Source organism: Magnusiomyces paraingens, assembly GCF_902498895.1.
Source record: "Magnusiomyces paraingens strain CBS 517.90 genome assembly, contig: contig3, whole genome shotgun sequence".
In the NCBI taxonomy this organism is placed as follows: domain Eukaryota; kingdom Fungi; phylum Ascomycota; class Dipodascomycetes; order Dipodascales; family Dipodascaceae; genus Magnusiomyces; species Magnusiomyces paraingens.
Genome location: NW_022474069.1, coordinates 2,582,230 through 2,609,094, shown reverse-complemented (window position 1 = coordinate 2,609,094; position 26,865 = coordinate 2,582,230). Strand labels below are relative to the sequence as shown.

At 36.4% G+C, this 26,865-nt stretch overlaps 8 protein-coding genes across 8 annotated transcripts; 3 read left to right on the top strand and 5 right to left on the bottom strand.

Moving 5' to 3' along the window:
- Positions 1–708: 708 nt before the first annotated feature.
- SAPINGB_P004102 (uncharacterized protein) lies at positions 709–2,673 on the bottom strand (the record flags this gene model as incomplete). The annotated part of the gene is made up of 1 exon (XM_031998817.1): positions 709–2,673. One exon carries the CDS (start codon positions 2,671–2,673, stop codon positions 709–711), a length of 1,965 nt encoding a protein of 654 aa, XP_031854708.1.
- A 295-nt stretch (positions 2,674–2,968) lies between these two features.
- On the top strand, positions 2,969–3,463 carry SAPINGB_P004101 (uncharacterized protein; the record flags this gene model as incomplete). Its single annotated transcript, XM_031998816.1, has 2 exons — positions 2,969–2,971; positions 3,077–3,463. The coding sequence occupies 2 exons, from the start codon at positions 2,969–2,971 to the stop codon at positions 3,461–3,463; spliced, it is 390 nt and encodes a 129-aa protein (XP_031854707.1).
- A 113-nt stretch (positions 3,464–3,576) lies between these two features.
- Positions 3,577–3,921, bottom strand: SAPINGB_P004100 (uncharacterized protein; the record flags this gene model as incomplete). Its single annotated transcript, XM_031998815.1, has 1 exon — positions 3,577–3,921. The coding sequence occupies one exon, from the start codon at positions 3,919–3,921 to the stop codon at positions 3,577–3,579; it is 345 nt and encodes a 114-aa protein (XP_031854706.1).
- Positions 3,922–5,075: 1,154 nt separating this feature from the next.
- Positions 5,076–7,350, top strand: SAPINGB_P004099 (uncharacterized protein; the record flags this gene model as incomplete). Its single annotated transcript, XM_031998814.1, has 2 exons — positions 5,076–5,340; positions 5,405–7,350. 2 exons carry the CDS (start codon positions 5,076–5,078, stop codon positions 7,348–7,350), a joined length of 2,211 nt encoding a protein of 736 aa, XP_031854705.1.
- A 652-nt stretch (positions 7,351–8,002) lies between these two features.
- SAPINGB_P004098 (uncharacterized protein) lies at positions 8,003–9,310 on the bottom strand (the record flags this gene model as incomplete). Its single annotated transcript, XM_031998813.1, has 1 exon — positions 8,003–9,310. One exon carries the CDS (start codon positions 9,308–9,310, stop codon positions 8,003–8,005), a length of 1,308 nt encoding a protein of 435 aa, XP_031854704.1.
- A 467-nt stretch (positions 9,311–9,777) lies between these two features.
- SAPINGB_P004097 (40S ribosomal protein eS12) lies at positions 9,778–10,284 on the top strand (the record flags this gene model as incomplete). The annotated part of the gene is made up of 2 exons (XM_031998812.1): positions 9,778–9,780; positions 9,856–10,284. 2 exons carry the CDS (start codon positions 9,778–9,780, stop codon positions 10,282–10,284), a joined length of 432 nt encoding a protein of 143 aa, XP_031854703.1.
- Positions 10,285–20,498: 10,214 nt separating this feature from the next.
- SAPINGB_P004096 (uncharacterized protein) lies at positions 20,499–23,366 on the bottom strand (the record flags this gene model as incomplete). The annotated part of the gene is made up of 1 exon (XM_031998811.1): positions 20,499–23,366. The coding sequence occupies one exon, from the start codon at positions 23,364–23,366 to the stop codon at positions 20,499–20,501; it is 2,868 nt and encodes a 955-aa protein (XP_031854702.1).
- Positions 23,367–24,065: 699 nt separating this feature from the next.
- SAPINGB_P004095 (uncharacterized protein) lies at positions 24,066–26,153 on the bottom strand (the record flags this gene model as incomplete). The annotated part of the gene is made up of 1 exon (XM_031998810.1): positions 24,066–26,153. The coding sequence occupies one exon, from the start codon at positions 26,151–26,153 to the stop codon at positions 24,066–24,068; it is 2,088 nt and encodes a 695-aa protein (XP_031854701.1).
- Between the last annotated feature and the right edge of the window lie 712 nt (positions 26,154–26,865).

Sequence of the window (26,865 nt, the reverse complement as noted above, 5' to 3'; positions counted from 1 at the left end):
CCAGAACTGGAATAAAAAAAAAATTGCCAAAAAGCTAATCATTTCAAATCGTCATATCCATATAAGGAATATTTAAAAATTTTAAAATTTCTCTTTCTCTTACTCTTACTCTTTTAAAAAAAAATAAATAAATAAATAAAAACCAATTGTCACAATATTTTAAACAAGGACCATTAAATGTTGCAGATATTAATATTATTATTATTTAAAAAAAAAAAAAACTCATAAATATTAACTAAATAAACATTGCAAATTTTGATGATGCAATAAATTTATTTTTTAGAATAAAAATAATAAAAATAAAAACTAAAAACCTCTCCCTACTAACCTCCCTAAAAAAAAAAAAATAAAAAAAAAAATCTTTTCTCCTTCTTCAACCTATAAATTGCCTTGAAAGATAAAAGTTTGAAGTTTTCTAAATAGCTTCCATAACAAAAAAAAAAAATTAAAATTAAAATTAAAATAATTCCATCATCTAGTCTAAAAGCCTTCCAATCATTTTTGGAACTTCGCAGTCGAACATCATCATCATCATCATCATCATCATCATTTGCAGCAGCAGCAGCAGCAGCATGCCTAACAGAAGCTTACAGGTTTCCCAGAAAATTATAAGCTTAAGTTGGTCAATAATAACTAAAAAAAAATAATTAAATAATTAAATAATTAAATAAGAAAAAAAAAATAATTAAATTTTTCATCTTTTGGGTCTCACTCCGCTCTATCATAAACCTCTACCATATCTTCTTCTTCTCCCTCCTCCCTCTTCTTCAACACAACATCAACCCCAAAATGACCCGGATCTGGGTGCAACATAGGGAACCCGACAAGCTTCCCGTCAATGTAAACACATGGCTGCACGCGCAAAACTTCAGCTGGCTCACTTGAAAACTCTCGCCACCTGCTCATATCCCGTGCATCTATCCCCACAGGGTACCCCACACTCACTACTGGTTTAGGTTCTCCTACTTTCAATTGTTCCTGGTCATCTTGTCTCTCAGGTCTTAATCGCACCCAATATCGCTTGTCAAATAAAACCCAGCCCTTTTCTTCTTCTTCTTCCTCTTTAGTAGCTCTTCTCAATACTTTCAATTGCTGCTGTTGTCGTTGTCGTTGTTGTTGTTGCCATTGATCCCTTGTCTCCCCTTGACTGCTATCACTGCCTCGCTCAGCCTGTCGTCTTATTTCCCACACAAAGACAGTTTTAAAACATCCCTCGCAATTCTCTCGTTGGTTCTTCAATCCTCCTCCAGTATAAACACCCCATCGTGTCCATTCCAATCCTCCCAGAGTAAATCGCTCGTTCTTTTCTGCAAAAACACTCTTCTTCCGACGTGCCTTTTTCTGTATCCTTTGCAATATGTTAATATCATCCTTCTTCTTCTTCTCTTCTTCGTCTTTGTATCTCTTAATATTGTTGTTATTATTATTATTTCGCTCGTTGTCAATCCCTAAACCCCCCAATGGATAAGCCTCACAACTACCTTTGGATATCCACTTTGGTTTCCCCACCGCCTTCTCCTGCAAATTCCCTCCCTTTTCTGTCAACTTCCTCCTCTTCTTTTTCGTCTCCTGCATCCGCATGGCCGCGCGATACAGCCGCACATACGCGTACCCGTTCTGAGCCCGCTCCTCTCCAGGCAAAACCCGCGCAACAAGCCTCCCCACAACACCGGCCGCAGCTGACACGCGTGCATCCATCAACCCGTCCCATTCACCAAAATATACCGTCCCCCGAACAACATCCAAATATGATCCCAACGGTTCTACCGGGTCCCCTAAACTTTTTTTGTTTTGCTCACCCCACTCTTGGATCCACGCTTCAACCCCGTCTTTACGGGTCTCGTACTTCTCGCACTCCACGTGCGGAACCTCACCATAGATCCGCGCAGCTTCGGCATCTGCTGCAGCTCGGCGCTCCTGAAATTCACCAAGACATTCTAGCAAATTGTCCCGTCGCAAAGCCCGAGGCAGTTGAGTCTGATCGGCCAACATGGAACGAATCGCATTGCGTAGTGTAAGTCCTGGGTCAGCATTGGTCGGGTCTTCAAACCATTGAACCCCGTGGCTTTTGCACATACCGTACAACTCATTTTTGCTGAACCCCAGCAGCGGCCGCACCAAAAGCACATCAGCCCCAGTTCCTGGAGGAGAAATCTCCCAGTATGGTGCTCTCGCTGCCATTGCCGCGAGCCCCCGTAGCGAGCTACCTGTAGTGAGCCGTAGTAGCATAGTTTCCAGCTGGTCATCCTGGGTATGTGCAAGCAACAAGTGTCTGGCACCTGCCCGTTGGCATGCTTTCCGTAGTAGCCGCAACCGCCGAGTACGTGCCTCAAGTTCAAACCGTGCAAGATGTGCCTCATTAGGTTTGGCTCCTGAATTATTGTCATCGCTGGTCCCATTGTCGTTCCAGTTAATTTTCAAAATTTCATGTTGTGCACCAAGTTCTCTTACTAGAGATCCCACAGCTTGTGCCTCTTCCGCACTTTCTGGTCGTAGCCCATGGTCTACTGTTAATCCAATGACTGTAGTTCCGAGTGGAGCCAAGCAGCGGGTTGCTAGGCTGGTAAGAGCCATCGAATCGACCCCTCCAGATACAGCAATGCAAACTGTTTTAGGGAGAGTTGATGTAGAACCAAGGGAAGTTTCCAAGGCTTTTGTAAATCTAGCAAGCATTGATTTTTTTTGAGTGATTGAATGGATTTTTTTATGTCCAGTTGTGATGATCTTGTTGAAACATTTTGCCTAAAATTTTCAACTGCTCAACTTATTATTTTACGGTAGTTATTTATTTAATATATATGTTTTGAACCCTAACCCCCCCTCCTCCCCCCCTCTCTAAAACGCTATTAAACACCCAACCCATTTTTATTTTATTTTATTTTATTTTTATTATTTTTTAAACCTTTTCATGATCTTCCCACCAATAAATATAAACATTTGATCGATTGCCCACTCTTCCACAATGCAAATGGTAAGTCTCTTCGATCCTTCGATCTTTTAAATATTTTAAACAAACTAAATTCTAAATTCTAAATTTTAACCTTTTTTTTTTTTTTTTTCATTATTTTTCTATTAGCTCCCTGCTGACCATAAGCCTAACCCAGAGATTGAGGTACTCTGGGAAGACCAGGAACGTATTAATACTTTCAGCAAACTCAACTCACGTATCCGTGTACTGAAAGACCGTCTCAAGACACATGAACAAGAAAAGGAATACCTGAGTGACGTGGAAATGGAGCTTGAATTACTTGATGAGGATGATCAGGTTCAATATAAGATTGGAGAGGCGTTCATCTACCTTTCACAAGAAGAAGCATTGGAGCGACTCCAAAGAGATACAGAAAATGTCGATAAGCAGATTCAAGAAGAGGAACAACAAATTGGAGAGACTGCCCAGCAAATGACGGCTCTCAAGGGATTACTTTACGGGAAATTTGGCAATGCAATTAATTTAGAAGCTTAACTATTGTTCATTATCATTAAAATTATCATTATCATTATCATTGTCATCATTATTATTATATGCTTTATTATTATTATTATTAATACATTGTTTTAATCAATTATTTTATTTTTTTATTGGTTAATTTTGGCTTCTTGGTCCTTTTCAACAAAAAATGGATAATCAGCATCATTTATTTCCGCAAACTTTGCCAGCACATCTTCTTGGGTTTTGTAAGTGTCTGCAAACGTAGCAAGGTTTGTAGGGGTTACAGCAAACCCATTGAGTACTGTATTGTATCTGTAGACAATGCTAAAGCCCAGGTCTTTAAGTTTGGACTCGACTGTGGAAACGACTTTGGAAGGAGTTTTGAATCCCTTTTCAAAAACAATAATGTAACGGCTGGAAATGGAATCGTCAGCGAAAACGACTGCGACAATGAGGGCAAAGAGAGTGAAAATGGTGGCGAAAAGGCGCATTTTAATATTTAAATGTGTTGAGTAGTTGTGTGTGTGTGTGTGTGTTTTTTTTTTAAAAAAGAAAATAAAAAAGGTTTTTGAGTTAGTTTTAAAATGAAATGAGAAAAAAAAAAAAGTTTTGAACAGAAAGAAGAAACAGAAGAAGAAAAAAAAAAGAAGGAGATTTTTATATGGAGATTTTAGAAAAAAAAAAAAAAAAAAGGAGAAAGGAAGAAGAAAGAAAACGAAGGCAGCCGCGGGGTTTTTTAATATAAAAATAATACATAATACATAGTACATAGTACATATTACATATTACATAGAACATGAAAGTTAAAATTTATTATATTAGATATAAGACATATACCATATGACTTATATAATTTTAAAATGACTCTACTACTACCGCCACAAACTTTCTTTTTCTCTCTCTCTCTCACCCCCCCTCACAAAAAAAAAAAAAAAAAAAAACGCTTCTCCCTCATTTTTCCAATGGCTTCCAACCCCTCCCCTCAGAAAAAATTTTCCTTCTCCAGACACGGCAAAAAAAAAAAAAAAAAAAAAAAAAAAAAAAAAATTAAAAAATAAAAATTAAAAAAAAAAAAAAAAAAATTTTTTTTATTTTTTTTATTTTTATTTTTTTTTATTTTTATTTTTTATTAATATCATCATTACCATCATCATCTCCATTATCATCATCATATAATAATAAATAACACCAAAGGATCCATTTTAATACCTTATAATCAATACTTTCTATTAATATCTATCATTTAACCCATTTCTTAAACCCTTTTAAGTAGTCCAAATATACAACTCAATAAACAAAACTCCATTTATCCATTCACTTAAACCCTGAAACCCTTCAACCAACCAACCAACCAACCAACCACCCCACTACTACCACGGACTGCTTTTCTTTACGAAATGCTCTAGAAGCCAACATTTAAAAGGCCTTTTCATCATCATCATCATCATCATCATCATTACTATCATCATCATAATAATAAAACAAACAAACAAACAGTATAGATAATCCAACATTTAAATAACCTTTTCTTGTCTTCTCATCAATAGCCCCCTTTTCCATAAATATAACTACTACAACAAAGAATTAAAAAAAAACACACACACACACACAGTTTTAACTTAAAAAAAACAAAATAGTTATCATCATGTCTTCATATTCGGCTTCTACTGCTACTCGCCGTGGCTCTGTTGTTCCTCCACTTGTAGGAATCGAAAGACCTTTGGTCCAACCTTTGCCTGAAGAATGTGATGTCCTCATCTCAGGAACTGGTCTTGTCGAGTCCATGCTTGCCTCTGCACTTGCCTGGCAAGGTTCTCGTGTCATTCACATTGATCCCAACCCTTCATACGGTGACGCTTATTCCATCTTCAACATTGAGGACCTCAAGTCTTGGGTACAACACGTCAATAGTATGTACTTTATTCTCACATTCAAACCTTGTCTAACCTCTTTTTTTTTTTTCTCTCTCCATAGCATCAAGAGATTCAATTTATTCTAGTGCCATGCTCTACATCCCCCAGCCACTTGAGAGTCGTCGCTACTTCATCGACCTGACACCTAAAATCCTCTTTGCTAAATCAGACGTCCTTCCTATCCTCATCAAGTCTCGTGTCAACCGTTACCTCGAATTTAAGCCCCTCTCTTCCTTCCACACTTTTGAAAATGATTCCTTTGACCGTGTTCCAGGCACTCGTGAAGACATTTTCACCGACCAGAGTCTTTCTCTAATGACAAAGCGTAACCTCATGCGCTTTATGAAGTTTGTTCTCAACTACGATGACTCCCAAACAGATGCAAGGGAAAAAAATACCCCCATTTGGCTCCCATATGCAAACAAACCTGTCGTCTCCTTTATCCGTGACAAATTCAAACTCGAGCATCAACAAATAACAGAGCTCGTCTTCTCCATTGGCCTAGCTACCTCTCCAGACATTTCTACAATTAATGCCCTTGCTCGCATGAAGCGTTACCTTGTCTCACTCGGTGTCTTTGGACCTTTCCCCTCTCTCTACTCAACCTATGGCAGTGCAGGTGAACTCGTCCAAGCCTTTTCGCGGTCAGCTGCTGTTGCTGGTGCCACCTATAAGCTCAACACTTCTGTCGTCTCATACAAGGAATCAACCAAAAACGATGACAATACCTCCGAAGCTCTCGTCACTCTCTCAGACGGTTCCAAAATCAAGGTCAAGGAACACACTATTCTCTCACCCAACTCTCTCATGAAGCTGGCTGTTTCACTCGACCCTTCAGTTTCGCTCGATGACCAGTCATTGGAAATTAATAAGCGCGATGTCAAGCCTACAATACCCACAACTACAAGCGGCATTGGAAATAGCTTATTACAGCACCAGCAACAACAAATACCCAAATTCCCCTCTACCCCTACATCTAAATCTACTACATCCACATCTTCATCGTCCTCTGCTGGCCGTTCAGAGCTCACCCGTATAGTCGCCATTGTCGCTAAGGACTGCAAGGAATGGTTCTCGGAAAACGAGCAGGCTGCCATTGTTGTGTTCCCTCCTAAAACGCTGCCTTCTGAAAACAGGTTTGCCGTGCAGGCTATTGTCATGGGCAGCGGCACAGGACAATGTCCTAGGGGCCAGGCTATTTGGTACCTTTCGTCAACAGACCCCATCACGTCGCGCGCACGTGTTGACCTTGAAGAGGCTCTAAAGAAGCTTGAGTCCAGTATCCTGCGCGAATCTACAAAGGACTTTGAATTCTCTGACATTGCTGAAGGTGACGTTTCTGTGCGTCCAGATGGTATCCCTGTTCTTTCTTCCATCAAGCTTGGCCAATCTCTCCAGAACTTTGTCCCTAAGGAACGTCTTCAATACTTGCTTAAGTTGTGCTATTCACAACGTCTCACAACCCCACCAAACGAGTATGTGGCTGCTGTTGAAAAGGCATGGGGTACCCCAATGGATCTGACCAAGCCCAGCAACCGTATTGGGTCTAACAAGAATTTAACTGGACAAAATGAAGAACAAGAAGATTCTGGGGAAAACTCTAAGGTGACTGTTGCTCCATGCCCGCTTGCGGAGATTTCTTATGACGGTGTTGTAGATCAGACGTTGCAAATTTACGAGAAGATTGTGGGTTCTGACGATGACTTTTTCGATCTTGATTTCGAAGATGATGATGAGTTGCCACCCCAAACTCACCAAGATAGAGGTGTTACCGGTGGTTCTGATGCTTCAGGATCTACAGCTGGTGCCTTGGTCGGATCTACAATTACTGCAACTTCTACTGGTCCAGGAATTCCTTCAGGTTCTGCATCATCTGCGGCCACCATTGCTGCTGTCGCTGCCGCAGCCAATTCTTCAGCCATTGTTGATGATGACGATGACGATGATGTGGATATGGATGATGATGACGGTCATGTTCCGGATTTTGGCGATGACATGGAGCTGTAAAACGTTGTATGTTTAGGCCCTCCCCCCCAAAAAAAAAAAAAAAAAAAAAAAAAAAAATTGTTTTCATTTTTTCTTTTGTCTCTTTTGTGTGTTTTGGTTTCCGTCGATCGGTTTCTTTTAAATTTTTTTTTTCTTATTCTCTCTCTCTCTTGAAAAAAAAAAAAAAAAAACCTAAAAAAAACTTAAAAAAAAACTAAAAAAAAAAACAAAATCTTTAAATCTTTAAATCTGTATATTTTTTTTTTTCCCACTTTGATTCTTTATCTATCTTATTATTCTTTTTCTTGTATTTAGTTGTTGTTTTTCTTCTTCTTTAATTTCTTTTTTATGATACAGAAATACTTTTTTTTTTTGGTGTTTTTATTTTATTTTATTTTATTTTAGAGTATGCCTTATTTCATTTTGAAACTTCTCTCTCTTCCATTTTATACACTCTTGTCAATTAATGATGATGACTATGACTATGATAATGATAATAATAATAAAAAAAAAACCTTTTAATGAATCTCCAATTTAATCACCTGAAAAAAATAAATCCCAATCTTGATTAATTATTACGAATTGACGTATCTTTTATCTTTTTTTTTTTTTTTTTTTTTTTTAACTATTATTAGGGATACTTCCCCTTCCCTTTTAATTGCTAAAGCTTCTATTACTTGGATAACCCCGTTTCCTGAACGACTTTTTGCACAAACGTGTCAATAAATAACGCTGCCTCGTACTTGGCAAGACTCTGATTCACTGAAAAATGCTCCGGCGGCGATGACACCTCCTCCTCACCATCATCATCTTGAGTCCCACCATTTTCGTGCAACAATGTTTGAGCACGCGCAGTGTCGGCCAGCAACGCGCGCACGCGCTCTCCTAAAAATGCAACCGTATCTTCCAGCGGTAAAATCTCCCGATATGCTGCTGCTACTTCTTCAGTTGTCAGCCCACTCATGTCACCGTTGCTACCATCTTGCGTTTCTGCAAAACTTTCATTTCCCAGGTCAGCTTTAAACTCTAACACTGCACGGCACCGCGCTTTTGTAGGCTCCAGAACCTCAGAAATTAGGGTAGACGTGCGTGCATTCTGCACAGCAATGAGACGCGATAACGTGTGTTCAAAAATAAGTTGGCGCTGTAGATCTGCTATTTGCGAGTACAGCGCATCTGCATCGTTTTCAACACCAAGTCCAGATGAGTCCAGTGACGTTTCTTCAGACGAATTTGCGGCCAGCGCAGTGTCTGAGGAAGATGTTTCTACCGAGGATTTATTTGGAGACGAAGAAGAAGAAGAAGAAGAAGAAGAAAAGGAAGAAGGTAATTGGGGACCTTTGGAAGCCTTCAGTAGAGGTGAAGGCTCGGGTATATTTTCAACATTAGGGGTGTCTTCAATTTCAACTGTGGTACTTCCACGCGTTGTTGCAGCCCGTGGTTTGACTATGGCTTGCTTTTGTTGTGTTTGAACAAGTGGGGGTAATGTAAAATCAATGCCACGGTGGTGGGCCAGACGGATCCAGCCGCCTTCAATGAGTTCTCCTGGAATTATAAGTAAATTTCGCAGCAAGTATAGTTCGTACTTGTCAAAACATTTATCGACTATACTTTCAAACAATGTTTCGAATTTGGCTGTTCCTAGCTCCATTTCCGCCGCAATGTCAATTTCTCCATTTTCTTCGTCGTCCAACGCGTCACGAACCTCAATTTCAGAAGACGATAAATCTCGTGATTGAGATGGTGAAGAAAAATTACTGTTGTTAAGTCGTCTGCGTTTGAGTAGACGCGCACGGTCACTTTCTTCGACGCGTAAATGCCCAGTGGGGTATCTGCTTGCTAGAAACTGGTCCAAGGCTGCTGTGCATTTATATAAAATCTCATTTGCAGCGTTAATAACGTCGTCCACCAGCGCAATCGGCACGTATCCTAGATGTTCAGTCAGGATTGCCGCACTACGAATGAATGGGTTTTCAGTCATTGAGATATAATCTTATAGCTGTTGTTATTGATTTGGATGAAGGAACGGTGATTTCTTTAATGATTGGAATTTGACAAGACCACTGACAATAACAACAATAACAACAAATATAGAAGAGGCAGATTCCCTGATGCAAATCAAAACACTGAATGTTACAAGTGAGGCTGTAATTTAGGGCTTTATTTAGCCCTAATTACATTATTAAGATTTGTTTGTAACATATTGAAAAGTTATTGTTATATATTACATAATTTTTTTTTTTTCACCAGTAAGCAGCGCCTACCACCAAAAAAAATTTTTATTGAATGTTTTTTTTTTTTTTTTTTGTTTCTCTTTTTCCTCTTTTTTTTTTTTTTTTTTTTTTTCCCCAAGGACGGAGCAGAACCTGTTTTTTACCTTTTGAAACATTTTTCTTGACGAAGAAGTCCCTCGACTCTTAGTATCATATCCTTATATCTATAATCAAAATGGTATGTACTTGATACTTTTATCATACTAAAAAAAAAACAAAAGACAAATACCTTTATTAACGCCTTATCCTTTAGTCTGACGTTGAAGAAGTCGAAGTTCAGGAAGTTGCCGTTGAGGCCGTTGGCCAGGGCGAAATCTCCATTGAGGATGCTCTCCAGGGTGCTCTCCGCATTGCTCTTGCCCACAACGGTCTTGCCCGTGGTTTGAGATCTGCCTCCAAGGCTCTCTCTACCCGCCAGGCTGTTCTTGCCGTCCTCTGCGACTCTGTCACTGAGGAGTCTTACGTCAAGCTTGTTGAGGCCCTTTGCAACGAGCCCGAGAACAAGATCCCTCTCATCAAGGTTTCTGATGCTAAGCAGCTCGGTGAGTGGGTTGGTCTTGCTCAGCTTGACCGTGACGGCAACCCCAGAAAGGTTGTTGGCTGCGGTGTCGCTGTTATCACCAACTGGGGCAAGGACTCTCCCGAGAGACAGGTTCTCCTTGAGCACTTCAAGTCTCTTTAAACAAGTTGTAACGGTTGTATAGATGTATGCTTATGATCACTTGAAAAAAAATTACAAAAAAAAAAGAACAAAAGGATTTAAATTTTTTTTCATTGGGAGGTGTACTCAGATTAGTTTTTGGGTGCATGCTCTCTTTGATGAGTCTTGGTCTTTTTTAGACCCTTTGTAGTGTGAAGTTGTCTTGCCTAGAAAGATTTGCACCTTGTAAGTTTATGAATGAATGACCTTGATGGTCTTAAACTGTCTACATATTGCTGGATATTTGGAATGACCTTTGTGCAGTTTGCCTCTGGTTGCTGTTTCCAAAAGACTAAAGCGATTTTAAGCAAAAAAAAAAAAAAAAGCGTATAAGAAAGTGGATATATATATTTGACCTAACAGCCATTTATATACACTTATTTTTTTTCTTTGACTTTATGCTGGCTGTTATCTATTGTTTATTTCAAGAAATAGCTCCTTTAAACTTCGTTACTTTGCTATTTAACCAAAAAGATCACTGCAATACTTAATGAGAAGTTTCATCATCATCTTCTGTTTTCAAATATATGTCACGTGAACTTATTTTTTTTTGGGTTCTCGGTACTGATGAAATTTTTTATTAGAAATAAGGCAGAAATTAAATAGATTATGTAATTTCTTTAAAAAAAAAAAAAAAAAAAAAAAAAAAAAGAAATTTTTTATCATTGCTACGCGTTTTTTTTTTTTTTCTCACTATTAAAGACTTTCTAGTTACTTTTAAACTCGAACATACTCTTTTCCTTTTGGAGCTATTTCTGTGAGGTTATATAGTCACTTTTTTAATACCTGATATTTCACAAGTTTACATACCCCTTCTTTTATGACTTGACTTTAAAACTTTTAAAACAAAAAGACAGAATCTTTCAAAGAATTCGAGCTAAAAAGGAGTTGTTTGAATCAGGTATAAATTTTAAAAATTGTTTAGATTTGATAAGTTTTTCAGCTTTGGATTTGATTTTGCAAACTACCGAACTTGCACAGGCTATTGAGCTGACGTGATGGGATAATGACAAAAGAAACAACAATCAAAATACCGCAAACCTTTTTCACACATTGAAAGCAACCATAATTAATAACTAGTTAAAGTGATTTGAAAGTTGCGCTAGTTAAATTAAAAGTCTCTATTACGAACGAGCTCTTGTATCCTTATATTAACACGCGTTTTTAAGTTTTTCATAACTATACCCTTATTGAAATACCAATACAAACATGCCTGAACTTGTTTAATAACATTGGAATCAAGTAACATGCAAGATATGAAATTTTTTTTTATTTAACATGGTTACCATCATTTTTTTTCGGGTTTAATCGTTATACTACATCAGATTATTCTTCTTTTCATGTATTGAATTGACTTGTACTGATATTAGACACAAATTTTTCACTTCACAAAAAGGTTATCACAGTTAATTATTAATCTTTGGAAAAGAGAAATTATACCTACTATGACTAGCGATTTAAATTAGTACTTATGGTGACAACTCAAGGAATATTTTAAACAAAATCCTAAACCAAAACATATAAAAAATCTCCTATCTTCCTTTTTTTTTTTTTTTTTTTAATTATACCATAGACTTTGATTCAACTTTAGTACACCTTGTTTTTATCCTTTATTAGTTACTTTAGTTTTGGAACTTTTCCACGTTCTCGGTTGTCTGGTTTTCAGCACATTGGAGTGATAAAAAAGCATTAAGCATAAGAACCTTATCTCCCAAGTTTGAAAAAAAAAACAGTATATTTTGAAGTTACATCATGAAAAACTACAGCTACGTTGACAACTTACTATCAATTTGATTCTTTTTCTTTTTCTTCTTCTCAATAGCACTTAAATACTAATACCCATGCTTCCTTTCCCATTCTGTCTCTTTTTTGATCAATCTATTGGAGACTTGATTAGAATACAATATATATTAACTATAATATGATGTTATTTAAATTTCATTTGTATTTTCTCTTCAACTTTAGCATCTACTTTGGTGTTTATAAAAAAGCCATAATTATGGATCATATCTATCTTAACGTTTACGCCTACATCCACGCCCGTGCCTGCCCTGTGTTTTTTTTTTCTTCCAAAGCTTTTCCTATTTCACTTGCTGCTTTCTACCTTTTGCAGCTTAGTCGCTAAAAAGAAAGGCTTTTTGAACACTTCAACCTTTTGTTTTTGGGACTCTACCATCGATCTTTAAATTAATGGCTAAGATTTTCTTGGTTTAGCCGAGTACTGCTGAATTCATCACGAAAAAAAAAAATTCCCTATTTGCTTGTTTAGAAATGTTGGAGAAAAATGCAATTTACAAAAAAACAACAACACAGGTATGTTAAACTTGGTTTTGGTTTTTGCTTGCTTTTCTCTAAAGTTTCAATCTTTTGAATTTTAAAATTTGGTAGAATTTAATAAGATACAAGCCCACTTATGGACCTATTTGTTACTACGGCACACTTTAGGTTTATAAATACACGTTTTAAGATTTTGGAAAACAGTAATGGACTTCATTTTAGATGACAATTGAGTTTAAATTTTGGGAAAGATTGGAGAATTACATGTGTATGGGGTTTGACAAACTGTTGATACACTACAATTAATTAACTAACACAAACCAACATTCTGAAAACAATAATCACCATCATATACCATAGTATTCTTGTTTCATTTAAAAACGCCGGAATATACTTGACTTTTTGATAAAATCTTTAAGTCAGGACTTTAATTCTGAAGAAAGCTCTGTGTTGGCATTCTATAGACGTGTTGTCGGCTACTACCTTTATGTTTTGATACTTCAATTTCGTCACTTGAGTACAAATTCATAGCGTTTATCCTATTCATGAATCAACATACGATGTTTCTATTTTTTTTTTTTTTTTTTGCCACAAAATACTGTTAACTTTAGTTAAATACTTTTTCCATATCTTGACTACACATGATTACGTGTTAATTTAACATTTCCAGTTTCCTAAATGAAACGAGTAATTCCCAATCTGGACTTTATTTAATTGTATAATTACCTTTCATTTTTTGAGATTAAGACATATGGTACCATTTTTTAGTCGAGTCAGCAAATCAATGTTTGTTGCCAAGCTTTGGCACTTTTTCCTTTTTTTAATAAATAACTTAAACATTACACTATCCAATAAGACTTATATCAGCTTTCTGAAGTTAACTTAATTATTGAACAATAGGCCTGAAACCTGACTCTCAGATGCCAGTAAACCAAATATAAACTGTCTAATTATACTTCTTTGCAAACCACTTTAAGAAAGAGTTAACGAATTTGATACGATTTAAGCTTAGAGTGGGTTTAAAAGTTAAAGTATGGTCATTCAAGGGTTCAACAGATCAGCTTCTTAAATCATAAACTAGTGGTAACAAGATATGAAGGTATTCAGAATTTGTTCAGGGGATTAATTTATAACCTGATGGCGATAAATTTGGAAAAAGATAATCACTTTTGTTTAATGACTAAAATCATTTCTCGTCAATCAATATTAAAAGCCTGAGTGAGTGATGAGTGATATTCGATATTCAATAGGTATGAATTAACATATTTTGATTTTAAAGCTGATAAAATAGTGTTTTTTTTCAGTATTATTTTTTGAATTCTATAATGAGTATTGCTGCTCTTGAAGGTATCATTTAACTTTTCATTATTAGCAGCATGGTATTCATAGCAGATAATTTCGTAACAAATAATGGTATTTAGAATTTTAAAGCCATTTGATTACCAACCTGCTAAAACACTAGGGCTAGGACAACACAAGTTGATTTTAGTAAAAAAAAAAAGGACACCAGCATTCAGAATTTGAAGAAACAACAGTGCTCAAATATTTGCCTAGTACCTAAATATTCCGAATCCTTATTTCAACCTATGATTATTAAGCTTTTTGTAAAATTGGAATCCTTAAAAAAGTGCTGAATACCATCATCGAAATATATATGCAAAGAAAACCAATAGTGTCCTTACCAAAACTTTTATTTTTCAATTGAAAACAAACAATTAAAAATATCCGAATTTAGATTATGAAAATACTAGGCTTGTCCAGCTAAAACGTTTGAGAGACTTATACTAAAGCACCCCCCAATAGCTTTTACATTTATGCTTTCTTTCGCAGAATATCACGCTTTCATTTTTTAAATATTTTAAACTTAAAAATAGAAAAAAATAAACATATCACCAAGATCTGCAAAAAGTCTAGTTAGATTTTGATATAAATATCTTTTAAGTTGATCAAAATGACTAGAGTCTACATTAAAAAGTTAGGTTCGTACTCAAATATATTCCTGCATCATTGCTGGATATACCTGTCATCCTAAAGATACCTGAAATTTAATTTTTAAATCTTTCAATAATTATTTTATCACAAAAACAAAATTTTCAGAGTATTTAAAAAGTTATCTTTATTTTCATGTTAATATTTAAGAAATTGACAAAAAAAAGTTAGGTTGAGATGATCGTACATATTTTGAATATACCTACCAACCTTAGGATACCTAAACGCCAACATTTTGACTTTTTATTAAGTATTTTGACATAAAAATAATTTTATCTCAATTCTTGAAAACATATCTACATTTCCATGTGCTTTTTAACCCAACTTGAAAATATGGTAAAAACTCTCAAATTGCATCTTTTTACTAGCCTGGGGCATCAAACGGTACCGTACTCAAATATTCTTAATACTCAAATATTCGTTCGTTTGTTCGTTTTTATTCTAGTGTTATAGAATTATGTAACATCAGTATCTGTGCTATCCTTCTTGTCCACACTACATACCTTTTTCATTTTCATAATAAACTTTTAATTTCACTTCAACATTACATCTCCAACAGCCCGAAAATAAGTCCTGATGCCAACTTACGATGAACAGGGGGTCAAAAACTAAACCTTCCCAACTTATCTCCACTTGTTTTCATCAACGCTGTAATTGTATTTCTTAATCCCTCCAAGCAGATATAAAGCTTACAATCTCTTGTAAGCCAATTAAACTGTTTAAGAGAGTCGACATGTCCATCTCTGGAGATATCCGTTTTAATCCTTTTCTTTCCTCTTCAAGCATAGGATACTCAACCAAAATGGATCTAGCTGTTTTCAGTTCTCCACATTTGCAGTTGTAACTATCCTTTTCAATTCCAAACCTTTTAAACCATGCGCCAAAGTTGTAATGGCCTGTGCGAAATTGAGTAATATTAATCAAGATATCTTTCTTCATGATTACTCCCGTGACCGTTTTGGAAAGAATTTTGACTCCACTGTGATATTATGATACCACAGATCTTTATTACTATTTCGATACATTTCTTGTCATTCTTCCGTTACTTGTGTCTTCAGAATTCCAATAGTCTGACCTCTTTGCTGCTTCTGTGTAAGAGGTTCAATCATCTTGTATTTTCGTTTTTTATCTTTTTTGATTATCAAATCTCTGTCATCTTTTGCCAACATGTAAAGCGTTTACCCAAATATTCACATTTTTTTTTTTTTTTTTTTTTTGAGAATACAAGAATTTAATTCTCAGTGAAAATTTTATAAACAAATAAAATCCTTTTTTAAAAGAAAATTTGTTTATATTGAAATACATAGCCTTGTGATGACTAGTGCAATATTGAAAATTTTATACTCAAATATTGACTCAAGATTATTGAGTATTTATAGTTTCCGTAAACTTATAAAAAAAGACAATATTCCAGCTTCTCAGGAAACTTATGATTATGAATAACATTTTTATTTTAACTGGAAACAAGATACCACATTAATTTTGAATGGTAAAATTTTCAATAATATCTCGATGAGTTTAGCCCACTTTAAAATATAAGTCATGTAGATACCTAGACTTATAAACGATAAAATCCCAAATTCATAAAAATAAATTTCTCATTATTTGTTATACATCAACCTAAATGCAATAATCATTCTTTGGATTTACTGCAAGTTTTTAAAGCACTCACTCATTTTTTTCAATTTGCACTACCACGTAGACCATTTCTTTGTAAGTTTGATAATTATGCGGAGATTTAACTATTTTGAACAATTTGAGAAGGTTTCCTTAAAAATATCCTCAAGTTCCAAATTCAATTTAGTTAAACTTCTTTAAACCAAGTGAAATATTATATACTATAAAAAAATTAATTAAATAATTTCATGATGCATATTTTCTTGAAATTTAAGGAAAATTTATGTGGTATATGCTTTTTTGTTATAAAAGAATCCATTGAGGTGGAGACGACAGTTTTTTTTGGAATTGGTTCAGTTTGTATTAAAGAAATGTTTTGAGGACCCTGATTTTGTCCAAATTTTTGGGCTCAAATTTCTGTTAATGCACCTTTTTTGACTTGATTTAGTCTCTGCCGCCTTGAAAATTATCTTTTTAAGTTTTTAGTAACAAAAATTCTGAAAAAAAATTACATTTTCAAGTTACTTGACTTTGTCTAATATTTTAAATCCCAATGGTTAGCATTGCATAGCTTTGGTGCTTTTGAAAAAGAGTGATATCTACTGGTAAGGTTTCCTTAAAAAAGGATTTCTTTGTAGATGTATTCCACTTAATTCCTGCTTGATGCACAATGATAAAAAGAATTGTGGTGAGACTTTTCTTCTTTCGAGACCAAAGTTTTGGATAAAGATTTAAATCTTTATCTTTATCTTTATCTTTATCTTTAAAATTAAAATTAAAATTAAAAAAGAACTAAAATATGGGTGATATTTCCTGCCTATTTGAGACTTATCCTTACCGGTTCCTAGATATAAGAATTTCTTTTCAATTTTCATGACATTGTTGTTAGTGATGCTATAGTTTCATGTATATACATCAAATTTCATTCACCTCAAGTTTTTCCAGATTGTAGCAGTATAGTTACGTAACAATAAATAACTTTTGATATTATGTTCTTTTAGTTTTGTTTAGTTAATTTTATTAACTAGTAAAAATTGATTCCATTTGGTACTTATAACAGTTCCTCAATCTCTCAAATTAAAGAGCAAATCATGATGAAAAAGATTAATAATCTCTTTGTTGACATACCTCCCATCAAAAATGAAATAAACAAAAAGTGTTCTAGAAGAAAAAAAAATATAATTAAGCATCTCAATTATTAACTAACCCCTTGAGATGGTAGAATAAAGTGAAAACCGTTGGATTATTCTTCAGTAGATGCCCAAAACTATTCCACGCTAAGTCTACATAAAGAAATTTAATTTGGAAAAAAATTTTTCCATAATAAATTTTTTTATAAAACGTCCAGTTAATGTGCACTGGCAACAGGATTTATTTTCGGGCTTTTCGGGATTTAAAAATTTTTTTGTTAAATAAAGAGTTTATTGCGAATACAAAAAGTTATTAGGGGTAAAAAGCGATATCGCTAAATCTTTGATGCAGATAATATTTATACATAACCCTTGAATAATCAAACAAACAAACTTTAATTCTGTTTTATATTTGAATATTAATTGTCCTTTATTTTGGTACAAAAAATTCTTTTTATTTTTTATTTATTTTTTAATTTTTTTTTTGCTTCTGCCGGTGTTGCGGGTAGCTGCCAACCGCTTTTTTTACTCTTTCCGTGTTAATTTTCTGAAGAATTGTTGAGAGTTTGGTGAACTACACCTAATTTGGATGGTTCTTGTTCAGGCAACAAATGTAGAATATATATTACTGTATAAATAAAACAAAGTAATCTTACAGGTATTGACAAATAAAAAAAATCTTTTTCAAGACAATATAAAAGGGCAGAGAATGCTTACCATCTGTGCGATTTATTTGAAAAATACCCCTATTTGGGATTTTTTGGAAAAGAAGCATCAATATATTGTGCTGTTTTGGAGTGCTTGCGTTGGCTTACATAGGATCTACTTTGTCCTACACTTTCGAGTATACTAAATTCATCATTTCTCGAGTTTAAAAATGTAATTATGTATTCAAAGATATTGGTTGTATGCTACAGTCTCTCTTGTCGAGAACAACAAGTTTCAAGAGTAAAAAAAGTTTATAAGCGTTGGAAAACAAGTCCAGTTAAAAATTTAAATTTTTTTTTATGTTAAGTTAGTTAAAAAAAAAGCAATTGTGCTCGTCTTTACCAGAAAGGTGGAGCGGATTTTGTTTTTGGCCAGAACAAAGTAGGGGATATAATTTTATTTTCGACTCTAAAAAAAAGACCAAAGGCTGGTTGCACAGGTTCCGAGAGCTTTGATTCTCAAATCGGATGAACACTTGTGTCTAATATTTAATTATCCAGCTTTTAGGAGCGCTAGAAAGAGGTTAGTTGTGTAGTAGTTAGTATAAAAGAGTTAGAAGTAAGACCTGTTGGCATGATGATATGGATTCATGCCAACTCTTGCCTTTCAAAATCACAACAAAATATAATAATAATAATAATAATAGAACGTCTGTGCCAATTGATTGGAAAAGGCTCTAGGCCTTTCAAAAGGTCATCATGAACTTTTTGATGGTTTGATCGCTCAGTGAAGAGAGCGATGAAGAAAAACAAGAAGAAAAATACCGACAACACGGAGTCTCTTTATACTTAAGAGAAGAAAAGACTTTGGGCTAACACACTTTGATATTTCAGAAACTTTCATTAGACTTTTTAATTAGATTGAAGATGGAAAAAAAAAGGGTTCAAATAAATCAAATTGAACAAATTCTTGGAATGAGTAAATGAGAGACCCACAATATTAAAAAAATGATTACAATCAAAAACTTTAAAATTTTAAAGGAATTCCATTCATTCATTTTTCTTTTTTTTTTTCGATTTGATTTCATTTGATTTTTTTAAACAAGATTGGTAATCTGACGAGCGGCTTTGCTATAGATACCTAAGTTACAGTGTCACCAATTTATTTTTTGTATGCCAGTTGGTACCTGCAGAATAGAAAACTTGTCAATAGGGGGTGTCATAAAAATCACAAGTGGAAATATGTGAGTTGCCACTGTCATTAATGACATTGTGATTTAATAATATTCCTAAATCACCAATTTGAGGATTAAGTTTAGAAATGTATTGCAATCTAAGCTTTCACAATTTTTTCGATTTTGACGGAACTCGGCTTTTTTTTTTTTTTTTTCAAATGACAAACTATTTTTTTATAGTTGAAATAATCCAACATAAAAAAAATATTTTTAACCTTAGATTTTTTTTTTTGTATTGATAATAATGATTATATTTGCTGTTAGAAACCCAATCGGGAGAAGCAGCGTATTTTTCAAAGTTTATGGAGACCCATTCAGGTGCTTTTTCTACTCAGTTATCCCTTATTTCTCAGCCAAGGTTAACACGATCAGAAAATATCATTTGAACTAAAAAGCTTGATCGGAGATCTTGAATGTATTGGTGACACAGCAAAGGAGGCGTATATCGGTATATGATATTTTTATCTGCTTTTTTTTATGATAATATCGATACGAATCAAAAAGTCCCAGTGTTCTAGAAGCCTAATTTTATTATCTAGAAATAAAGAAACATTTTTTATATTAAAATTAAATGAAGGCATTTAGTTAAACAAAAGGAATAAGTTTTAAACAAGAAGAAAAACAAAAGAGACAAAGAAATTCCGTCTGTTAGGCGGGTCTTCTTTTGTTTTGCAATTAATGTGCGATTAAAATAAAAAGAAGTATCCAAAGAGAATTTTTTTTCTCAATTTAAAAAATAAAATATAATATTTTCAAGAGAAATAATATAATAATAATGTTCAAAAAAAACAAAAAAATCACAAATCCATTTTTAAAAATAATAAAGACATAGGATTTAAAGCGAAGTATTATTTCTGGATCGTATTATTTTTTTCGGGTCAGATTTAAGACTTATTCCTTTTTTTTTTTTACGTTGCTTCCAGATCCACGGAATCAAAGGGAGACTGTATATACCAAGCGTTTTTCTTTTTATTTAAACCCAAAGTCTCATTTGTGTTTAATTTTTCCACAATTATGTTAATTATAATAAAATTTGACATGGATGTTTACCATATATTAGCTTCGATTTAATTATTTATACTCTTCTTACGCCATTGTTTATGGCACGTCAAATAATTTGACTTAATTATCCCGGAACTTAATTGTAGCATTATTAATACCATTGTCATTGAGTTCCTGTGCAATTGCAACATTTCATTCTATCCGGAAAAAAAGAAAGTGTCCATCTTTTTTAATTTAGAAAAAAGAGGTAGGTAGGTAAGCATAGCTTTCCAAAAATCAATGATATTTTATTATAAAACTTAAACATTTCCCCTATTTTTGGAGCCTGGAGCAAACCGAGGTATAGGTCGAGATGACGCCTTGGCTTTGGTTACCTTGACCGGAGCTTGTTGCTGAGGAGCAAAAAAGAGAGTCTGTTGTTGACGACGTCCACTTTTATTACTGTTACTCTTTGGTGTATTTTTCCTCGATGCAGTCTTTGGTAACACTAATGGCGTAGTTTTGGTACTATTACTACTATGATTACTTTTTTTTGATTCAGTTGATGGTGATGATGATGATGATGATGATGATGATGATGATGATGATGATGATGATGATGATGAAGATGAAGATGACAATGGAACTGATTTTGCAGTTTTCGATTTGTGCCCCCCAGGCTTTCCTATCAAAACTTGGGACGCCTTTACAAATCCCGTTTTTGCTGGGATACCCAAACTACTACTGTTGCCTGCTGCTGTCTCTTGAAACCCCCCGCCATTTTTCTTTGAAAAAGTAACAAATCCAGGCATTGAACGCCCAACTTTTTCTGTTGCAGATTTTTTCAACTCTTCCTCGCGACCAAGAGCCCGAGCCATAACTTTAATAAAATGCAAATCTGGCTTGGGGAATTGTTTACACGGCTCGCCAATCCCGTCCCGTGAGGCTTCCACCAGCGTTCCGTAGTTTTTCCTCTTTTGGTAAATGCCATAATCTTCGCCAAATGATGTTGTTGCTGTTGTAGAATCTGAAAGTAAACAAAAGGCGCACGCGCGTGTCACGGAAACGTAAAGAAGTCGACACTCTTCGTCAAAGTTTTCAGATCTAATATCTGTTTCTGCAAGGCGTGGTAGAAAAACAATAGGCCATTCAAGACCTTTGGCACCATGAATGGTTGAGACAGTGACCCTGCCCAGGGTCTTCATCTCCTTATTGTCATCCTCCTCATCGGCACCTTCAGGAATGTAGTTCAGGGCCATCAGCTGTAAAAAAGCACCAAGGTAATCCGGGTATGAATCCGGCTTGCCATTGCCTTCCAGAAGTTCGGGATCAACGTCACCCTCCAGTGACAAAAGTCTTGCCCGTAATAAAAAAAGATTATGCTGACGTCCAGCAATAGTATCTGGATCCTCTTTATCGACTCCACCGCTGACTAACTCCAAAAGTTGATACTCTTCTGTTGTTATAAGCTCAAACACACGGTCAAGAGACTCCGGATAGGGAAGAGATGTAATAGTAGCGCGACAACGATCAATGAAGGCTAGTAGCATGGAAATATTTTCTCGTGCCGTGTGCGTGATGCGAATTTTGTTTTTTTTCAAAATATCTGAAATGGCTTTTGATGAAGATACAATAGCACGAAATTTGGCCATTAACGTGGGATACTCCGGAGTCTGCAAATCTCCAAGCTTTGTCAGTGTCGTATCACCAACTCCGGAACGGCACAACTTCAAAGTTTCAGAAAGGGCCAGCTCGTTACGGTCGTTATAAATAATGCATAGAAAATCAGTCACCGCTTTGATTTCGCGGCGGCTCCAAAACGAAGACGCACCGGTTAATTTGTAAGGAATGTTCAATTCTGTGAGTCCAAGTTCAATGACATCCATCAGCCGCCGAAATCGCAACAAAATTGAAAAATCTGAGTACCGAAACACGGGACTATTCTCAGCAACAAGCTGTTTAATATATGCTGCAATGGCACGCGCTTCTTCGTACGGGGACCGAAACGCAACTTCGACGGGTGCAGGTGGTAATAAGTTTTCAATGTCACCATCTTTAAAATCCTTGTGTGCACGGAGAGGGGCTCGATCTGCATCTATACGTGATCGATCCTGCTTAATGATGAGCTCCGACAGAGTAAGCACAGCTTTTGGAGAGCGGTAGTTTGTTGTCAGATAAACGCACCGAATTGGGTTATCTGGTTGTTGTTCCTCGCGCATGCGCATGAAGTTGCGGGGCTGCGCTGAACGAAACGAGTAAATGGACTGATCCGGGTCTCCTACAATGGTAGTAGGCTTTGCCAAAGCCTTAAGAAGAGCGTACTGGGTCGCATCTGTATCTTGATACTCATCAACAAGAACATGCCTGATATCTTTGGTGACTTCTGGATACTTGCGAAATAAATGTAATGCGCGGAGCAACAAGTCACCAAAATCAACAAGACCAGCCGTGTCAAGGCAAGATTGGTAATCAGTAAGAATAACACGCATAAGAGGACTTCGTACTGGTAGTGTGGTGCCTTCGGGAGGAATTCCAGTGCCATCAGCCCATTCTTCGATTGTCAAAGCAGAAGATTTGATGAGATCGATGGCTTCGCGTACTGTATGGGTGTTAACGAAGTGTGGGGTGTCCCTTCGTGATGGGGCCAAGAGCCCGTCCCGACAAACTTCATAGCCGAGGGTTTTTGCTAATGTGGTGATTGTTTTGTTGCGAAAAACGCGGCCAATCATGCATCTCTGTGAAGCATCGTCTGCGATTGCAAAGTTTTGCGGGAGCCCTGTTTTGTCGACATGTTTTTTCAAAAACTTGAGACAAAGTCCGTGAAAGGTTCCGCAACACACTGGTAAGGATGCTTGCTCATGTTGGACCGCCTGCTCACCAAGAAGAGCAGTAACACGTTCTGCAAGCTCACGCGCTGCCTGGTTGGTAAAAGTTACAAGCATGATTCCTCGAGGGTCTACGCCGCAGCGGCAAACGAGCCAGGCGGCGCGATGGCATAGTGTTTTTGTTTTGCCTGTGCCTGGGCCCGCCAGGATCTGAAGGGTGGCGTCAGCCGGTGCTGTGACTGCTTCTTTCTGCTCTGCATTTAATGAGGCCAACAGAGGGTCATTGTTTTCCAAAACACTTTGACTCAGGTTTCCGTTCTCCAAGTCTGCTTTATCCTCTTTAATTTCCTTTTTCAATGACATTTGAGCTTCAGAGGCCTTTAAGCTCAAATATGGTTTGTAGGTAAATTTATTGTTAGGTCACCTTCTATAAAAATTAATTAAACCAAAAAACAATTACCAGGGATTTTTACTTTTCCAAGTCTGAATTCAAAGAAATCAATAATCACAGGTTTTCCAAATGATTTTGGGTCAAATCTTTCTTTCTATCACCTTTAGTTTATTTTTTCTTGAGGTATTATTGTCTTTTGTTATTCTTTCGTTTTTTGCACTTTTTGCACTTTTTGCACTTTTTGCACTTTTTTCTCATTTTAATTTCAAAATTTAAAGTAACTTTGGAATAATTAAAAAGATATTGAGAACTAAATATAGTGGATATCATTGATATTTATCAATGAGATAAAGTATTAAAACTTCACTTCATGGCACAAACTTCAATTTAATTCTTTAAATCTATGTATAGACTTAATTGCTACTCCGTTATTTTGTGCGCATTGAATGGTTTAAAGATAATGTAAAAATGCTCAAACAGGATCTCTTAAGTTACATCAACCTTTTACTTTCTACTCTAGTAACTTCTACTGGATCAACTCTTTTAGGTTTTTAAAACTGTTTAATAATTTGTTTTTGAAATCGCCATGACATTCAAATCTGAAAAAAAAACGCCCATTTTATATATATTTTATTACAAAGGGGAAAAAAACACCAAACATTTAAAGACGCTTATTCGTCATATAGATAATTGTCGTTGTCAATGTCATAAGTGAGCCACGGGTGAGAAAGAGCATCACGAGCAGTAATGCGCTTAGCCGGGTCATAAGTAAAGATCTGAGCCAGCAGGTCCTTAAGCAAATGCCAATAACGCTCATCTGCAGTTTGCATAGTAGGCATGGCCTTGCGTCTGAGAATAGTAGCAAGGGTGCGAGTCTCATTCACAACTTTTATGCTATTTTTCTCTGTAGTTTGATTCGGGAAATTAATACGACCCGTCTTGGGGTTAATGAGCACGACGCCGGTTTGATTGCGCGACGCCAGCGATAGCAAAGACCTGTCGATACTCCTCCCCAGAATTTTCTCCATGAGAGCCAGATGTTCGCAGTTTTCGTGGGTTTGGAAGAGTGCTTCGCCAGTACACAGCTCAACAATGATGCAGCCAATAGACCACACGTCACAAGGGAAGGACCAGCCAACCCCGAGAATGATTTCTGGTGCGCGGTAGTGCCGCGTGGAAACGATATTGTTATGGTACTCATCGTTGAATATGGCAGAGCCAAAGTCAATGAGCGAAATGGCAGTATCCTTTAGGGTGAGGTACTTTTCATTTTGTGGGGCGGTCTTGGGATGGGTACGAGGTACATTGTCTGAGGACTTTAGCAGAATATTTTCTGGCTTGAGGTCCGTGTGGACAAGACCCAGATCGTGTAAAAATGCGACCGAGGTGAGAATTTGCCTTGCAAAAGATTGAACGTGGCTTGGAGGAAAAGACCAAAAGTGATTAAGTTTCATAAAGTCATAAATGCTCAGAGACAGCAAGTCCGTGAGGATGCAGACATGACCATTATAGGAAAAAGCCTCACGAACGTGTATACAGCGGTTGCGGTTGTTAGAGTCGTAGCGAACAATGGTAGAAAGAACTCGGAGCTCTATTTTTGAAGCATCACGATACTTTGGAATGGCTCGAATGATTTTAAGGGCACAATGCCGGCGGTTTTTAGTGTCATAAGCCGCAAAGACCTTGCCAAAGGTACCTTGTCCAAGGACTTTGGATAAATGGAAGCGGCCATTGACGATGGAGGTGGGACACGCCGCATTGAAGTAGCCGTCCTTGTCTTGGGTACAAGCTGAGGAACCACGAGGAGAGTCGTTGAACTCTGGAATATGTATATCATTGTACTTGATGACTGGCTGTGAAGGAGGATAATACTTAATTTCTGAGATGAGGCGCTGACGCTTGCGGTTTGCTCGGGATTTTTCCGGGTTAATACTGGAGGATGGGGAGGTGGCAGAGGCAGCTGCCGGAGGCGTTGGCGACAGCCTGCTGCGCTTACGCTTATGCGATGTGGAGGAGGAGGAGGAGGAGTAGGAAGTGCTTGTTGTGGGTATAGGGTGGTCCAGAGCGGAATAAGATGTGTAGGAAGAAGTGGAAGAAGAGGAGCATGCTGATGAGGTAGAGCCATATGATGCCGACGATATACTTGTAGAGGAAAGAGAGGGATATGTCGATGGATGAGAGCCAGTGCAGATGACTTCATCGTCATCATCATCATTATTATCATCATCGGCAGGAACATCGACATTAAATGAACCAGAAGAGCCAGAAGGCCTACCTTTTATGTTCTGTTTATCTTCGTCTTCGTCTTCGTCCTCGTCGTCAGAAATGACAATGATTTCAATTGGCTTACCACTTCTGTCCAGCCCTGTCCAGGACATGGGAGGTTGAATTCGTGGAGTGGAAGTATTTGAAGAAATTGAGGCTGAAGAAGACTGGTGAAGATGACGATGGTGATGATTATTATGGCTGCTACTACTACTACTGCTACTGCTGTGATGGTGACTATGGTGATGAGTGTGATGAATGTGATGATGGTCAGCTACAGGCGTAGATGTTGAAACTGAAGAAGAGGCCATGGGAGGCAGTACAGATCCTTGTTGTTTTTGAAGCTGTTGTTGGTCTTCTTGATGGAGCTGCTGAGCACCGACCGCAACAGCAGAAGACCGTGCTATAGCCATGTTGGCCAAGTCAGTTTGGGTCTTCTGTCGAGGGCCCTTTGCAAGAGCCATTGCAGAGAGAGTGGCCATGGTGGTTGCCATAGAGACTTTTTTTTTTGATGGAGGCAGACAGAGAGAGGTGGGGGACTGTATGTGGAGATGATAATGGAGGTTCTAGAGGTTTAGATTAAAGATTTCAATTGGAAATAGACTGAATGACAGAAAGAAAAGGTCTTGAGATCAACAGGATTGCGTGATAAAAAGAAGCTAAGATAATTATTTAAAATATTTTTTTAAAAAAAAAAAAAAAAAAAAAAAAAGCAAAGAGCTTCTTTCTTTTTTAATTTTTTTTTTTGCTGGTCTGTTTGGAGTTTAGGCAGCAATAAACTTAAAAGATTATTACTGTATTACTGGGCGCACACTGATTAGACGAGGGATTGTAAAGTAAAGCCTTGATAATTTTAAAAACTGCGCAGCTCACACTGCTAGTCTTTTAGTTTTCTTTTTTAATGAAAAAAAAAAAACTTTTGTTTGTTTTGATTGCTGGTAAGAATGGTATTAAAGAAGTGGAGAAAGTGGTGGTGATGATTGCGATTAACAGGTTCCTAAAGGGCTTTTGAGATGGTGGTAGTGGTAAATTTGTGCTTGTTACATTTTTGTTACAACTATATTTTAATCACCACCACCACCACTACCACATTCTCCTCTTCCACAACCAACGTGCTAAAAATAAAAATAAAAATAAAAATAGAACCATCGCCTCAGTGCGGGACCTGTGGGTTAGGGTAAACACTATAAAAGGCTGTGGGTTAGG